General features: G+C 34.6%; 4 protein-coding genes and 1 pseudogene across 5 annotated transcripts; 1 reads left to right on the top strand and 4 right to left on the bottom strand.

The window, feature by feature from the left end:
* Positions 1-895: 895 nt before the first annotated feature.
* LOC125587381 (glutathione S-transferase F6-like) lies at positions 896-2,231 on the bottom strand. Its single transcript, XM_048757679.1, has 3 exons — positions 1,908-2,231; positions 1,761-1,809; positions 896-1,531 (listed from the first exon to the last, which is right to left on the bottom strand). Exons 1-3 carry the CDS (start codon positions 2,055-2,057, stop codon positions 1,098-1,100), a joined length of 633 nt encoding a protein of 210 aa, XP_048613636.1. The 5' UTR covers positions 2,058-2,231; the 3' UTR covers positions 896-1,097.
* Positions 2,074-4,261, bottom strand: LOC106400410 (glutathione S-transferase F5-like). Its single transcript, XM_022702948.2, has 4 exons — positions 3,832-4,261; positions 3,515-3,657; positions 3,185-3,233; positions 2,074-3,100 (listed from the first exon to the last, which is right to left on the bottom strand). Exons 1-4 carry the CDS (start codon positions 3,917-3,919, stop codon positions 2,634-2,636), a joined length of 747 nt encoding a protein of 248 aa, XP_022558669.1. The 5' UTR covers positions 3,920-4,261; the 3' UTR covers positions 2,074-2,633.
* Positions 4,262-9,528: 5,267 nt separating this feature from the next.
* On the bottom strand, positions 9,529-10,800 carry LOC106400396 (annotated as a pseudogene).
* A 507-nt stretch (positions 10,801-11,307) lies between these two features.
* Positions 11,308-12,815, bottom strand: LOC106399248 (glutathione S-transferase F4). Of its 2 annotated transcripts, none has more exons than XM_013839727.3 (4): positions 12,665-12,815; positions 12,389-12,531; positions 12,052-12,100; positions 11,308-11,942 (listed from the first exon to the last, which is right to left on the bottom strand). In XM_013839727.3, exons 1-4 carry the CDS (start codon positions 12,756-12,758, stop codon positions 11,473-11,475), a joined length of 756 nt encoding a protein of 251 aa, XP_013695181.2. In that variant the 5' UTR covers positions 12,759-12,815; the 3' UTR covers positions 11,308-11,472. The 2 variants fall into 2 exon arrangements, with proteins under 2 accessions (XP_013695181.2, XP_013695180.2); XM_013839726.3 differs by having other exon boundaries at positions 12,389-12,537; positions 12,665-12,812.
* A 2,151-nt stretch (positions 12,816-14,966) lies between these two features.
* LOC106400200 (cullin-1-like) lies at positions 14,967-17,843 on the top strand. Its single transcript, XM_048756627.1, has 9 exons — positions 14,967-15,203; positions 15,315-15,530; positions 15,631-16,380; positions 16,459-16,514; positions 16,587-16,707; positions 16,778-17,077; positions 17,168-17,386; positions 17,463-17,630; positions 17,728-17,843. Exons 1-9 carry the CDS (start codon positions 14,967-14,969, stop codon positions 17,827-17,829), a joined length of 2,169 nt encoding a protein of 722 aa, XP_048612584.1. The 3' UTR covers positions 17,830-17,843.
* Positions 17,844-18,013: the final 170 nt, after the last annotated feature.

An 18,013-nucleotide genomic window follows, 5' to 3' on the forward strand; every position in this document is an offset into this window, starting at 1 on the left:
AGATTAATGAATGATTTTTTTTTTTTTTTTTTGAAACACGATTAATGAATGATTTTTTTTTTTTGAAACACGATTAATGAATGATTTATTAATGGAGATTTGTTGGGAGTGGTTGAATATTTGTTAGAACTGACACGAAATGTACCAAAACAATTTGATATATTTGAGCGGTCAAGCGTTTTCTCATTATCCATTTGAATGTTTTTTTTATATTAATATTATCATATTTTCATAATGATCTGAGAGCACTGAATCTTTAAGCTATGATTTGTTTTCACTTCCACAACGACTATGAGAAGAGTTGGGCTATCGCTATCCCAAGCAAACAAGGACAATAAAACCTAACCCCTCTTTAACTAATCTAAAATAATCGATAATTATTAGACTAGCACTTTCTAACGAAATCACGTTTAAAAATAATACAAACCTCTTTAAGAATACCAAATTTTGTTTCTCACCGAATCATAACGCGTTGCATAACAGCATTCAAACATCTTTAGATCAATGAATCAGTCTGTTCATCAAGACATGAATTGATGATACTTAAGAGAAAATTCCTGGAAGACCATACAAAATTAACGTCCTTTTGAACTGTGTTATCAACCTCATGGACTTGTTGTGAACACAGCCAAACAACACATAGCTTTCTTCTCCCATTTGCTCTCTCTAGTCTCTTGTAAGATTTTATGAAGATACATATAACATACAATATGTCCCCATGTAGCATCACAGTTTCCTCCTTCGAGATCTCAGCACAATTATATTAGTATATACTATATGATTAGTTTGAAATATTTTTTCTTCTTACAATTTTGAAAAAGTTCACTAATTTTCTTACAATTATAATATTAGGTTACAGTTTTGAAAAATGTTAAAGTCTAACTTTAAAATATGATTTTTAAATAAAAATCTGTTTTTATATATCAAGACTCATAACTGAAGATTACATGCAAATCAATATCTCATTAAACCGAAAAGCAGCGTACACACATGAAAAAAAAAACAGAGGAAACAAAGTTTATGGGAATTGAGCAATGAGGTCATCCCCACATTTATTCAGTCTTTCTGATTAACATTTTTGATTTTTAAAAATTCACTTAAAGGAGGATCTTCTGAGAAGAAGGCCTAGAAGTGATGTCAGCAACCCAAGCACTGACATGTGGACGCTCATCAAAGAGCTTCTTAGTTGGAGTACCAAGCAAGTACTGAATCACAGGGATATGGTGAAGATCGACCAAAGTGAAGTGATCACAAGCCAAATACTTAGACTCACCAAGCCTAGCTTCGTAGTTGTCAAGCACTTTGCCTAACTTAACCTCTTCTTCTTTAACAACAGCTTGGTCTGTAGTCAAACCAAAGAAGTTCTTGAAGATTTGTTCCCAACCAAGCTTTGAAGCAACTGAGTCAAACTCATGAGCTTCTATTTCCATCCCCATGGCCAAGATTGCCATGTTCTTGGATCCAGGCGAGAGAAGTTGGTTTCCTTTGTCCGCGTATTCATGAGCTATGTATTGAGTAATTGCTCTTGATTCTGCACAAAGAGAGATGAAAAAAATCCAGTTTAAATTTTGAGTGTTTATGCTTTCTTCACAAAATCAAAGATTATCCAAGATTAGGCATCGATACCAAAACTGATAGATTCAACCGGTTTGATTTATAAACCGATCATTAATATTTTTTTGCTTCATACTAAACCGAATCTGAATTTAGTCTAGTTGAAGTGAACCAAACTAAAGATTCAAAAATTAAGAGTTGTTTACCGAAAAGCTTGAAGTCTCCATCTTCAAAGGCTGGAATTTTACCAAAAGGCTGCAAAACAATTTTCAAGATTTTCAGACCAAGATTCTCTCTACTATGTATATCTTTTTTATCTTGAAATATTATATTATATATTAGTATATACTTACGTTGCGGGAGAGGAAAGGCTCTTTCTTGTGTTCACCATCTTTGAGGTCGATATGAACAAGCTCGAAGTCGAGTTTTTTCTCGTGCAGAGCGATGAGAACTCGTCTCGTGGCTGTAGAAGCAGGGTGGCCAAAAACTTTGATTCCTGCCATTGACTGATTTTTTAAATATTTCTCTTGTATTTTTTTTTTGTATTTAAAAGTTGAGAGATCTTTGAGGTTGATGAAATAAATACGTAGAGTGTATTTATACAACTAAAACGGAGTACTTGGTGAATAAACAAAAACCAAACCGGCGGCACCAAACTTGAATAAGTTTGATTAATGTATATGATTCTTTGTTTCTATTGGTACAAGACTTTATAGGATTAAGTTAATGGTTTTTTTTTTTGTCAAAATAATAAAGTTAATATAAAACATTATAATCAGAGAAATTATCAACCACCGGGGGTTGATAACGACCACTACTATAATACTCTTTTATCTACTCGTCAAAGTTTGACCGGTATAGTTGGGTTCACGTGTATTGTTGAGTTCCTCCGTCTAACCGAATATTTCTTTTGATAGACTGAAAGGTAAACGCATGGTTGGTTACTTACACATTGGATCTAATCACTATCAAGATCAGTTTAACCTTATTTACTTAAATAAGTTTTACCATTTATTCATATATTAAACTTCTTATAAGCTCATAACACACGCACTTGCATACAAAGTTATTAGTTCTCATTAATTCTCCATCTCATTGTACCAGGCGTTGGCGTCACAAGCTTTCCTCCAAGCCGGTCTAGCCATAATCTTAGCCACCCACCTGTGTACGTTAGGCCGGTTCTCGAACAGTCTCTTTGTAGTTGTGTTCATAAGGTACTCTATATTAGGAAGATGAAAAAGATCAGCTAATGTGAATCTGTTACCAGCCAAGAACCTCGAAATTTTCAGTCGTTCTTCGTAGATATCTAGAACCTTCTCTAGCTGCGGCTCGGTTTCATTTACAACTTTATAGTCCGTCTTTAGACCTGTCATAGGCTTGATGGCTTGCTCGAAAGTGAGTGTCGTTGCGGGTGGATCGAACTCAAAAGATTCGATATACATCCACATTGTTTCTATTCCCATTTTCTTGTAGTTTTTGTGATTCAGGAGTTTTGAGCCTCTTGATCTATGAGTATTCTCGATGTATAGTGATATGGCTCGGGATTCTGAGGAAAATAAATGTCTATCAAAATAACTAAAATCGAAAGAATGTTCATCATGAGATCAGTTTAGTTGTAATCAAAACTTACCAGTTAACTTTAGATGTCCGTCTAGTAAAACTGGGACTTGACCAAATGGCTGCATATAAATAGATGGTTAAACATAAAACCTAAGATGTACCATAACTGTAATCACAAGTAATTAACTCATCTCTACTCTAGGGCAGAAAACCTTTTTTTTTTTTGTCAGCAAAACCATGTTAATTATGTATATACAGATCGATGATTCCGTTATTTATAAGTCGACCAAACATATATACGTAACAATAAAAAAGGGATTGACGATCATGAAGTCAAAGCCAAAATTTACACCTAAACGTATCTTGAAACACAAGCAATCAAACGAGAGGTAAAACTTACATTAATAGAGAGAAAACTTGGCTTCTTCTGCTCACCGGTTCTCAAGTTAACGGTGATGGGATAGTAAGAGAGGCCTTTCTCATGTAGAACAGCCAAGACGCGCCAAGTGCTGGCGGAGTAAGGAAAGCCATATATCTTGTACTCTGCAACTTTATATTATCTCATCATATACTACTACGAAGACGAAGAGTGAGAATAAAACTCATAATATTATTGGTTTGAGAGAATCTGCTTCGAAACATCAAACAGAATTATATATCACATTCAACTGATATTTTTCTTTAAAAAACCAGAAATCTAGGTGTTATTATGCTTACCTTCTTTGTGAGCTAATGCGAATGGTTCATTAGAAATGGACATCATCATCATGAGAGAAAGCGTTACCAACAATCTAGAGAAACTCATTTTGCTACCCTCTCTCTCTCTCTCAACTCAAATTCTTTATGTTATTTCTTGAGATAGATTTGGTGTATATTGTTGAAAAATAAACTTGATTTGGATCAAACATTATTGGGTTAATCATGTGTTGATCCAAAACTTAGCCCAAATTCTAGAAAAATCATCCACCTCCTTAAAATAAAAATCTAGATATTCTTATAGAATTATCTAGATAATTAAGATAAAATAATCTAGATTTTTAAGTAGAATTCTCTAGATTTAAGATTAAAATATGTAAGATATTTTGTACTTTGGAGGCTATAAATACCTCCACTCTCTTCTCATTTTGTATCACCAAGAAATAAACAAAGCTTGTAACAAGTAATAAAAATCTTCTTCTAAGTTATAAAATCTTTCTTCTTCACAAAATTTCTTTCTCTTCAAACACTTTAAACACTTTCTCCATCTTTATAAAACTTTTCATTCTAACAAAGTGGTATCAGAGCACTAAGTTCCTTTTGAAGATGGCAAATAATGGTGTTCTCTTCCAAGTTCCATTGCTCACTAAGAGCAACTATGACAATTGGAGTCTTAGGATGATGGCTATCTTAGGAGCACATGATGTGTGGGAGATAGTCGAGAAAGGCTTCGTTGAACCGGAGAATGATGGTGGTTTATCTCAAACACAAAAGGATGGTTTGAGAGATTCAAGGAAGAGAGACAAGAAGGCTCTCTGTCTAATCCATCAAGGATTAGATGAAGATACATTTGAGAAGGTTGCTGGAGCAAAGACATCCAAAGAAGCATGGGAGAAGCTTCGGACATCTTACAAGGGAGCGGAACAAGTTAAGAAGGTACGTCTTCAAACTCTAAGAGGAGAATTTGAAGCATTACAAATGAAGGAAGGAGAACTCATCTCAGATTACTTCTCAAGAGTCTTGACGGTTACTAATAACCTAAAAAGAAATGGTGAGAAGTTAGATGAGGTGAGAATCATGGAGAAAGTTCTTAGATCATTGGATTCAAAATTCGAGCATATCGTCACCGTTATTGAAGAGACAAAAGACTTGGAGACTATGACGATGGAGCAACTTCTTGGATCACTACAAGCTTATGAAGAAAAGAAGAAGAAAAAAGAAGATATTGTGGAGCAAGTTCTCAAGATGAGAATTGATCACAAGGAAGAAAGTGGCCGAAATCATCCGAGACGTGGTGGTGGTCATTTTCGAGGACGAGGTCGTGGTGTAAATGGACGAGGTTGGAGACCATACGAAGACAACTTCAACCAAAGAGGAGAGAATTCATCAAGAGGTCGTGGAAGAGGAAACCCAAAATCAAGGTACGATAAATCAAGCATCAAATGCTATAGTTGCGGAAAGTTTGGACATTATGCTTCTGAATGTAAAACTCCAAACAACAATAGAGTTGAAGAGAAGTCCAACTATGTTGAAGAATGGCGTAAGGAAGAAGATATGCTGTTGATGGCTTACAAGAAGGATGAACCAAATGAGGTTCACAAGTGGTACCTTGATAGTGGTGCAAGCAACCACATGTGTGGAAATAAAAGCATGTTCGTGGAGCTTGATGAATCGGTGAAAACTGATGTGGCTTTAGGAGATGAATCGAAGATGGAAGTGAAAGGTAAAGGAAATATTCTCATCCGCTTAAAGAATGGAGATCATCAATTCATTTCCAACGTTTACTACATTCCAAGCATGAAGACCAACATCTTGAGCCTAGGACAACTCTTAGAGAAAGGTTATGACATTCGACTAAAAGATAATAGCCTTTCTTTAAGAGATAATGCAAATAATCTCATCACAAAGGTGCCAATGTCAAGCAATAGAATGTTTGTCCTAAACATTCAAAATGACATTGCACGATGTCTCAAGATGTGCTACAAGGAGGAATCTTGGCTTTGGCATCTTCGATTTGGGCATCTCAACTTTGGAGGCTTAGAGCTACTTTCCAAGAAAGAAATGGTGAAAGGATTACCTTGCATCAATCATCCAAATCAAGTGTGTGAAGGTTGCTTACTTGGAAAGCAATTCAAGATGAGTTTTCCAAAGGAGTCGGAGACAAGAGCAAGAAAGCCACTAGAACTCATACATACAGATGTATGTGGCCCAATCAAACCAAGTTCACTTGGTAAGAGTAACTATTTCCTTCTCTTTATTGATGACTTTTCAAGAAAAACATGGGTTTACTTTTTGAAACAAAAATCAGAAGTGTTTGAAAATTTCAAAAAGTTCAAAGCCCATGTTGAGAAGGAAAGTGGTCTTAAGATCAAGTCCATGAGATCAGATCGAGGAGGAGAATTCATGTCCAAGGAGTTTCTGAAGTATTGTGAAGATAATGGCATTCGAAGACAGTTGACGGTGCCAAGAACCCCTCAACAAAATGGAGTAGCGGAAAGAAAGAATAGGACAATACTTGAGATGGCAAGAAGCATGCTCAAGAGTAAGAAGCTACCAAAGGAGTTGTGGGCAGAAGCAGTTGCTTGTGCGGTTTATATATCAAACCGTTCTCCAACAAAGAGTGTTTTAGAAAAAACACCACAAGAAGCTTGGAGCGGAAGGAAGCCTGGAGTCTCACACCTAAGAGTCTTTGGAAGCATTGCTCACGCTCATGTTCCAGACGAGAAGCGGAGCAAACTAGATGATAAAAGTGAGAAGTACATCTTCATTGGGTATGACGCTAACTCCAAAGGCTACAAGCTCTACAATCCTGAAACAAAGAAGACAATCATTAGTCGGAATGTCATCTTTGATGAAGAAGGAGAATGGGATTGGAGATCAAATAATGAAGACTACAACTTCTTTCCATCCTTTGAAGAAGAGAATGTGGAGCAACCGAGAGAAGAGCCAGCTACACCACCAACTTCACCAACAACAAGTTCTCAAGGAGATGAAAGCTCAAGTGAAAGGACTCCACGTTTTAGAAGTCTACAAGACATCTACGAGGTAACCGAAAATCAAGACAATCTTACTCTATTTTGTCTATTTGTGGATTGCGAGCCTATGAACTTTGAAGAAGCCCAAGAAAAGAAGTCATGGAGAAGTGCAATGGATGAGGAAATCAAGTCAATTCAAAAGAATGATACATGGGAGTTAGTTTCACTTCCAAATGGACACAAGGCAATTGGTGTGAAGTGGGTGTACAAGGCAAAGAAGAACTCTAAAGGAGAAGTTGAAAGGTACAAAGCAAGATTGGTGGCAAAAGGCTATAGTCAAATAGCCGGGATCGACTATGATGAGGTATTTGCTCCAGTTGCTCGCTTAGAAACGGTTAGACTAATCATTTCATTGGCAGCCCAAAAGAGTTGGAGGATACATCAAATGGATGTCAAATCAGCCTTCTTAAATGGAGACCTTGAGGAAGAAGTCTACATTGAGCAACCACAAGGCTACATAGTTAAAGGAGAAGAAGACAAAGTCTTAAGGCTGAAGAAGGCGCTTTATGGATTAAAGCAAGCACCAAGAGCATGGAACACTCGGATTGATAAGTACTTCAAGGAGAAAGGCTTCATCAAGTGTCCATATGAGCATGCACTTTATATCAAAACTCAAAACAATGATATATTGATTGCATGCTTATATGTTGATGACTTGATATTCACGGGCAACAATCCGATTATGTTTGAAGATTTCAAGATGGAGATGACAAAGGAGTTCGAGATGACCGACATTGGATTGATGTTATACTCCCTTGGCATTGAAGTAAAGCAAGAAGAGAATAGAATCTTCATTACTCAAGAAGGCTATGCTAAAGAGGTGCTTAAGAAGTTCAAGATGGATGACTCAAATCCAGTTTGCACGCCAATGGAATGTGGAGTCAAGTTATCAAAGGAAGAAGAAGGAGAGAGTGTGGATCCAACACTCTTTAAGAGTTTGGTTGGAAGCTTACGATATCTAACGTGCACAAGGCCCGACATCCTACACGCAGTTGGAGTTGTGAGTCGATACATGGAGCATCCAACAATAACTCATTTCAAGGCAGCCAAGAGGATCCTACGCTATATCAAAGGTACAATCAACTTTGGCTTGTATTACTATATTTCTGACGATTACAAGCTTGTTGGATATAGCGATAGCGATTGGGGTGGAGATGTAGATGACCGGAAAAGCACAAGTGGCTTCGTGTTTTTCATTGGAGAAACCGCTTTCACATGGATGTCAAAGAAGCAACCGATTGTCACCCTTTCTACTTGTGAAGCGGAGTATGTGGCAGCTACTTCATGTGTTTGCCATGCTATTTGGTTACGAAACTTGCTAAAGGAGTTGAACCTACCACAAGAGGAGCCAACAAAGATCTTTGTGGATAACAGGTCGGCAATAGCATTGGCGAAGAATCCAGTATTCCATGATCGGAGTAAGCACATCGATACTCGTTATCACTACATAAGAGAATGTGTTACCAAGATGGATGTGCAATTGGAGTATGTGAAGACAAATGATCAAGTAGCTGATATCTTCACTAAGCCACTCAAGCGAGAAGACTTTATCAAGATGAGGAGCTTACTCGGAGTAACCAAATCAAGTTTAAGAGGGGGTGTTGAAAAATAAACTTGATTTGGATCAAACATTATTGGGTTAATCATGTGTTGATCCAAAACTTAGCCCAAATTCTAGAAAAATCATCCACCTCCTTAAAATAAAAATCTAGATATTCTTATAGAATTATCTAGATAATTAAGATAAAATAATCTAGATTTTTAAGTAGAATTCTCTAGATTTAAGATTAAAATATGTAAGATATTTTGTACTTTGGAGGCTATAAATACCTCCACTCTCTTCTCATTTTGTATCACCAAGAAATAAACAAAGCTTGTAACAAGTAATAAAAATCTTCTTCTAAGTTATAAAATCTTTCTTCTTCACAAAATTTCTTTCTCTTCAAACACTTTAAACACTTTCTCCATCTTTATAAAACTTTTCATCCTAACATATATATCCAGGCAGAGACCATAACTATAATAATTACATTTCCTATTCAATTGGGTCAGCTAAACAATGTACAATGAAATGTTGAATAAAAGATTCAAAAGTTAAATTACTATAATGAGTACGTTGATAATGTAGATTATTTAATGAAGACCACCGACACACATGTTACATTCTAAAGATTTTTGATATTTTTATATTATCTTAATTATTTAAAATCAATTATTTGATTATAGATTAAATAATTTTTATTTTCTATAAATAGAAATAAAGTTTATTTAATTTGATCACTTTCATTTTTAACACTCTATATTATGTTCTTTTTCTTCCGCCTAATAATTGAACACACATTCAACATTTATCAACTACATAGATTTTATTTAATAAAATTAAATATCCTATTTCACTAATTAATCATTTTTCTTTTAATAAAGTGTTGAATCTTGAAAGTCTTAGGTGGATTCTTTACATGTAATTGTCAACTTCTTTCCTTAGTTTTTTCTTCTTCTTTTTTTCTTTGATAAACACCTTAGTTGTTTTTTCTTATATTGACACATGTTCATCCTAAATTCACCATATTACTACTGGTGTAAATAAAACCAAGTAAAAGAAGTTTTGCCTTTTATTCATATAACATCAAACTTACATATAACAAATACAACAAGCTTCTTATAAGCTCATAACACCAGCTTATAAATATTAAAATAAAATAAGCACTCAAACGAGACACGCACACTTGCACATAAAATTCTTAATTTTCACTAATTCTTCTTCTTATCGTACCAAGCTTTGGCGTCACAAGCTTTCTTCCAAGCCGGTCTAGCCGTAATCTTAGCCACCCACCTGTGTACGTTAGGCCGGGTTTCGAACAGTCTCTTTGTAGTTGTGTTCATAAGATATTCTATATTAGGAAGATGAAAAAGATCAGCTAATGTGTGAATCTGTTACTAGCCAAGAATCTCGAGTTTTTCAGTCGTTCTTCGTAGACATCTAGAACCTTCCCTAGCTTCCTCTCGGTTTCATTTACGACCTTATAGTCCGCCTTTAGACCCTTCATAGGCTTGATGGTTTGCTCCCAAACGAGTATCGATGCGGGTGGATCAAACTCAAAAGATTCGATATACATCCACATTGTTTCTGTTCCCATTTTTCTTGTAATTTTTGTGATTCAGGAGTTTTGTGCCTCTTGATCTATGAACAGTCTCGATGTATAGAGATATGGCTCGGGATTCTGAGGAAAATAAATATCTATCAAAATAACTAAAATCGAAAAATGTTTATCCTCAGATCAGTTAGTTGTAATCAAACTTTTAAAACTTACAAATCAACTTAAGATGTCCGTCTAGGAAAACTGGGACTTGACCAAATGGCTGCATATTATAAACAGATGGTTAAACATAAAACCTAAGATTTACCATAACTTTAAACACAAGTAACTGATCTCTAGGGCAGAAAACTGTGTTAATTATGGATGGATATTCAGATGATGATTCCTTGCTAAGTCACGTCGACCAAACAGATATATGTATCAATAAAAAAGGGATTGACGACCATGAATTTAGACCTAAACATATCTTGGAGCACAAGTAATCTAACGAGCGGTCCGTAAAACTTGCATTAATAGGTAGAAAACTTGGCTTCTGCTGGTCACCGGTAGTCAAGTTGACGGTGATGCGATCGAACGAGAGACCTTTCTCGTGGAGTACAGCCAAGGCGCGCCTAGTGTTGGGGGAGGAAGGATAGCCATAAATCTTGTATCCTGCACCTATATTAACTCATTATATACGACGTACGTACTACTACGAAGAAGAGTAAGAATAAAACCCATCAAGCAAATCGTTATTCAGAATTGATCGTCAAAGGAAAACAATGTAGAAAATTTCAGAAATCTAGATATTATTATGAAGTACCATCTTTGTGAGCTAATGCGTATGCTTCATAAGAAATGGACATGATCACAATCATGATTTAGAGGAACTCATTTTTGCTACCTTCTCTATACACTGAAATGTTTTTTTTTTCTTGAGATGGATTTGGTGTATAGTATTTATATCATAGAGATAGAGCTTCAGAAATATGTATATTCGATTAATTAAAATGGGACATAACCATAATAGTTACGTTTTTCTATTTAATTTTGTTAATTAGTTAGTTTTAAATAAAATTAAGTATTGAAAGTATATGTCAAATTGTCAATGGCTAACATAATAGAAAAATCTGGGAATATCTAATATAATATACTTATACAGTATGGAAATATTTAAAAATATTATTTCTCACTGTGGTATATATTCTTACCAAACAAAAATATACTTATACAGTATGAAAATATTAAAAAATATAATTTCTCACTGTGGTATATATTCTTACCAAACAACAAAATATCAGAGAAGGTATATTATACATAACTCTGAAATAATGCAATTTGGTAGAAAAATTACCAATGATACTACAACAATAAAAATTCATGAATTCATGAATTATTAATCATTTATTCATATGCATCAGATATAAAAATAAACCAAATACAAAGCATCTTAAAAGACCCTACCACACAGACAAACAACACAAGATTATAAACAAAGACCCAAACACAACACACAACACACTCTCACACAAGTTTTATTTTGCTTTCATTTATTTCCCCTGATTACCAAACCAAGACTTTTCTGGATCACAAGCCATTTTCCAAGCCTCTCTACTCGTAATCTCATGCACCCAATTGCGCACTTTAGGTCGATTTTCGAACAATCTCTTCGTTGGGGTTCCCAGAAGGAATTGTATATTGGGTAAGTGATGAAGATCAACCAAAGTAAAGGTATTACAAGCCAAGAATCTAGAATCTCCAAGTCGTTTCTCGTAGACATCTAGAACCTTCTCTAGACCAGCCTCGTTTTCTTTGACAACCATGTGGTCAGTCTCTAGACCGTACAGAGGCTTAATGACTAGCTCCCAAGTGAGTTTCGATGCGAGTGGATCAAACTGGTGAGCTTCGATTTCCATCCACATTGTTAGTATTGCCATTGTCTCGTGGCTTTGAAGATTCAGAAGTTGTGTACCTCTTGAGCTATGAACATATGCGATGTATTGAGTGATGGCTCGAGACTCTAGAAGAACAAAATTAAAAATGAAATTATTCCAAGAAAAATATTTCAATATAAACAAATTAATTTTAACAGTATGTTGTTAATTAGGGCGTAATTTAGATTAACCCACCACAGAGCGTAAGGTTACCATCTTCAAGAACTGGGACTTGACCAAAAGGCTGCATCAATAATACACTGTTTAAAATAAAACTTGAAATCTTTGAGTTACAAGTAACTAATCACTTGAGTATTAAAGATTTTGAACCTATATCAAACAAAATTAAATGTATATGCAGATGATTTACCACAAACCTGATCAAACAGGTGGATTAGTAATAACCATGGTTGAAAGTTAGAACATGAGAGTGTAGCATAAAGATAAAGTTAACACATGATATTTTAGCTTATAAAACAGATCTGGCATGCCTTGAGTGAAAAGTAATCTATCTACAGGCGATAGCATTTACATTGAGACCGAGGAAAGAATCCTTTTTGTGTTCACCGGTTTTCAAATCGACGGTAATCGGCTCGTAAGAGAGCCCTTTCTCAAGAAGAACAGCGAGAACACGCCTTGTGTTGGTGGAGAAAGGATTACCATGAAGCTTGTAACCTGCAACTTTTAATCAATTCCATATTCTTTAGTGTAAAGAAGACTAATCATAGAAACGAAATTCATAAATGAGAAATCATGCATGCTTATCTGAGTACATCTACATATATAAACCTATATAGATATATCTTACCTAGCTTTTTAACTTCTGTCGCACGCTTCCAATTTGGGAATAGATTGAACACCATTTTTAAGCAGTCCATGAAGGGATGACTTGTATTGCTCATCGATTACCCAATGATATAGTTACATATATATACAGTTAAGTTATTATATATATAATTCAGAACCTTCTTTCGCAATACAAAAGCGAGGAACATATTGCTTTTACTGGCATCCACGTAAAGACTCACCACCTTTCTTGTATCTCAAGCGATGAATATTGTTCCAGTGATACAGATTCAAACTAGGGATCTACACTCTAGTTCAAACCAAGTATGAAAAACATTAGAAAACTACTTCATTTCTTTCATAAAAAGTCTTTTAAATCCGGATGAAAAACATTAGAAAGTTACTTCATGTTTTTCATAAAGTCTTTTTGAAGTTTTATTTTCTTAGTATCAGCTTGTAATAAACTAAAAAAAAATGAGGACCATTCTAGAGGCTTGATTGAAAAAAAAAAGATTTTGTATTTGGTTAAAGCGTATAATATAATTTTTTTAATCATATTTGTTAATGTGTGAAAAGTTCAAAAACTACACTTAATTAACTTATAACGGAAGGAATAATATTATTTTATGTTCTATCCGTTCTTCAACCCTTCTTTACGTTTCGTTTCGTTTCATTACATAATTAAGAGCACTTTAGTACAAAAACGATTATACTAACTTTTTTTAGTTTCGTGAGGTTAACACAAACTATAATTATATGGAATTAATTTCGAGATTCAGCAAAGCTCAAGAAAATAATCAAACCAACAAAGAGTTCATACTTAAACTAAAACGAGTTGAACAACTAACTGGTAAGAGCTGAAAACATTAAACTATCAAAAATATCATCTTTTTTTTTGTAAATCAAATCATTATCCCCTGTATATAAATTGAGAATCATTAAAAAAATTGTAACCTTAAATTTTTACTAATTAAAAAGATACCAGGTTTAAGTGTCACTTAATTAGGATGTAAATTTAGCTTACGCGACAGTTTAAAAATTAATTGAAAAACATGTTGGTCTAAATTCAATTACTAGGGAACATTATAATATAAGAAGCATATATTCTTTCTTTAAATAAAATCTACGGAATTAACTAATATGATTAACATATATATGATAATTAATGACTATGAATAATAAAGATTTGATAACAATTTTTGCATCATTCTTCATTTCTGTTTAATTTTATATTATTAAAAAAATTAAACAATCACATTAACCATATAATAAAAAATTAGATTTTTTTCTTATATATTATATTTTGAATTTTTTAAAATGACTTTAAATTACAAAAATGAGGAAACCTTATATGTTATGTTTTTCTTATATGTTATAATTTGAAATTTTTAAAACGACTTTAAATTACAAAAAAAATGTAAGTTTTCCTTAAGTATACGATTAAAAACATTAATTGATATGTATCAATTCGATGGTTGATCTGAAACCTTTCAAAACCATATGGAAGATAAATGTCAAAATAATTCAACTGTGCAAACAATGTTGTTCACTTTTTTCAAAAATGTTTTCGGTGAAAAAAATAAAGTTTTTGTGTCGTAATTTGTTTAATTTTCAATTCGATCAACCTGTGATATATTAATTATAGTTTAGTTTTACGATTTTTAATAAAAATTGATCCGGTCCATTGGATATAAATTATATAGTAACAACAAAAAATATTGTATATATAAATAAAAAGATCAAATATATAAAAAAATTGTCAATAATATATACAAATAAAACTCAACATGCGCTTATCCTTGTATTATTATATTATCTATCAACAAAATAAATTCACATCGTGAAAAATAAATATAATCACAAATTCAGGGATCTCTACTATAAAAACACAATCACCAATTAATGTGACTGAAATCATATCCATCGAATTGTCGTTTACCATCAAAATATCTCATTAGTCATTAGTTTTCAGATTTTTATTTCCTTAGTCATTTGTATTGAAAAAGTAATAAAATAAAAATTGACGATTTAAATTCTTAACAGCTTCACTGCTTTTCGGACCCTATAAATACACAGTCATTTCTCAATTTCGCAGTCTTCACAGCTCTCAAAAACCCCCTTTGGAATACGATACGACCTGGGAGTCTTCAGGTACGTTCACCATCTTGATTAGGGTTTTACTATTTTACTATTTATCATTTCTTAGTCTTGGGCTTGTTTTTGATTCAATGGTTGAGTATCGTCGCTGAGTTGGTGATGCGTAAGGTTAGGGTTTGAATATCAATGCTAAAGATTCTCGTTCTCTATTACTTTCATCGCAGAAAATGTGTAGCGACACGATCATTGAGTATGAGCAAGGATGTAAGTGCTTGGAAACTGGTGTTTCCAAGCTTACAAGGATTCTTGAAGAAGAGACGTCTGAGAAACCGTTTAATCGTGAACAATACATAGAGGCATACACAACAATCTACAATATGTGCATCCAGGAAGACCCTCACAATTACTCTCAGAGGCTTTATCATAAGTACCACGACATTGTTGAACACTATGCCAACGAAACGGTATTGAGTTTTAACTTCTCTCTTTAATGTTTGAGAAAAAAAAGTTTTATATATATATATATATATTTTTTTTTTTTTTTTTGTGTGGGTTAGGTGTTGCCTTGTATTCAGCTGAAGCAGGATGAGTATCTGCTGAGAGAGCTTTCTCGGAAGTGGGATCATTACAAAGTGTTCGTTAAGTGGTTATCCCACTTCTTCAACTATCTTGAACGTTTCTTCATTTCATATAGAAACTACCCATCACTTCTTGAAGTTGCCATGAAGTCCTTCCGCGACCTAGTTTACCTTGAGGTGCAAGTCAGTGTAAAAGATGTTGTTATGGCACTGGTAAGCACATTTATATATATATATATATATATATATATATAATAGAATCTGTGACTGAGTATCTATCTAACTATAGCTAACACGGTTTGTATTTTAACAGATTCATAAAGAACGTGAGGGAGAACAGATTGAGAGGGAACTACTGAAAAACATAGTAGACATCTTTGTTCAGAGTGGGATGGGAACTATGGAAAGGTATGAAAAGGATTTTGAGATGTTCTTGCTTGAAGACACGGCGTCTTACTACTCACGCAAGGCCTCAAGCTGGATCCAGGAGGATTCTTGCCCTGAATACATGATAAAGTCTGAGGAGTCTTTGAAAAAGGAGAAGGAGAGAGTCATTCACTACCTTCACTCAACCACCGAGCCCAAACTAGTTGAGATTGTGCAGGAAAAATTGTTGGTTTCGGTTGCAAAACAGCTTCTAGAGAAAGAGCACCTATGTGCGTTGCTGAGAGATGACAAGATGGATGATCTCTCCAGGATATACAGGCTTTTTAACCCAATTACCAAAGGTTTGGAACCTGTTGCTGAAGCCTTCAGGCTTCATGTTACTAGTGAAGGGAATGCACTTATCAAACAAGCCCAAGACTCAGCTACTACTGGTAGCGTGGAGGGACAGGTCCTTGTCGGGAAGATAATAGACCTACACGATAAGTACATGGTCTATGTCACGGACTGTTTCAAGAACCATACCCTCTTCCATAAGGCGTTGAAAGAAGCTTTTGAAATCTTCTGTAACAAGAAAGTGGGTGGAAGCTCTAGTGCAGAGTTGCTTGCAACCTTTTGCGACAATCTTTTCAAGAAGTCAGGAAAGAGTGATGAAGCTATTGAAGCTGAGATTGACAATGTAAAAATCTCTGTCCATCAGTTTCATTTTATTCTTGGCTTTTTAATGCTAATAGTTCTTTTTACATGATGATTACAGGTGGTTAATCTGCTTGATTATATAAGTGACAAGGATCTTTTTGCCGAGTTTTATAGGTAACACGTCTCCGCCTCCAATGTGTATTTGTATCTTATTGCTCACGCTAATGCTTTAATGGTTGTTTGCAGGAAGAAGCTAGCACGTAGACTCTTGTTTGATCGCAAAGTTAATGATGAGCATGAAAGAAGTATGCTTACAAAGCTCAAAGGACAACATGGTGGCCAGTTTACATCTAAGATGGAGGGCATGGTTCGTTATAAATGATTTTATTTTATTTTCCTTGCTTTGTTTTAATAGTAACCTTTTGTACATTTTATAGGTGACTGATATGGAATTGGCCAAAGAAAATCAGAAGGGCTTCGAGGGATATCTAAAAGCTAAACCAGGTGGGATTGATTTGGCAGTCACTGTTCTCAACACAGGTTTTTGGCCGAGTTACAAAACATCCACCGACCTCAATTTACCACGTGAAATGGTCGAGTGTGTTGACGCTTTCAACTCTTATTACCAATCGAAAACCACTAAGAGGAAGCTCAGCTGGATTTATTCTCTGGGAACATGTCATGTTATTGGAAGATTTGATCATAAATCAATCGAGTTGGTCCTTTTTACCTACCAGGTATCTATATATATTTATACATATATCCTTTTGTTTTTTTGGTTTGTTCTCTCGTGACTTATATATTTTGATTTATCTGTTTTCTTTCAGGCTGTTGTGCTGTGTCTATTCAACAACACAGAAAGAGTAACCTACCAGGAGATCATTGAACAACTAAACCTCAGCCATGAAGATCTTGTAAGGGTGCTTCATTCACTCTCATGCTCAAAGTACAAGATTCTTAACAAGGAACCAGCCTCAAAGAGTATCTCTACAACGGATGTTTTCGAACTCAACACCAAGTTCACAGATAAAATGAGGAGAATCAAGGTATGTATGCATAAGATTCATTGTCTTCTTTCCAACAAAGAAAAAAGACTAGCTACTAATGATTGTTGTGTAACAGGTGCCTCTTCCTCCAGCGGATGACCGCAAGAAAGTAGTTGAAGACGTTGATAAAGATAGAGGCTATGCGATTGATGCTTGTATTGTGAGGATCATGAAGAGCAGAAAAGTGTTGCTGCATCAACAGTTGGTCTCTGAATGTGTTGAGCAGCTTAGCAGAATGTTCAAGGTAAATCACAAAAACAAGAGTGTGTATAGTCACATTGGTTTTCATATTTGGAGATTAAGAACATCTTCTTATTGGTTGTTTTTGTTTTATCTTGCAGCCTGATGTAAAGATGATCAAGAAAAGGATTGAGGAGTTGATCAGCAGAGAGTACTTAGAGAGGGACACCAAAAACCCCAATACTTTCAAATATGTGGCTTAGTTCAGAGTACCTTCTAGAGGAGAGTAGAGAAGGTGCTATGGTATTCAACTTTTTGCAAGTCTTAACATTCTCTCAGTTGTCTTGTATAAAATGCTGGAATTAAACGGATAAAAAAACCTTTAATTCAAGTCACAATTGCTACAAAGCCAGAGTATTTACCTTTTCCTAAAGATCTCTATACCAT

The sequence above is a fragment of the Brassica napus genome, chromosome C5, assembly GCF_020379485.1.
Source record: "Brassica napus cultivar Da-Ae chromosome C5, Da-Ae, whole genome shotgun sequence".
Taxonomy (NCBI): domain Eukaryota; kingdom Viridiplantae; phylum Streptophyta; class Magnoliopsida; order Brassicales; family Brassicaceae; genus Brassica; species Brassica napus.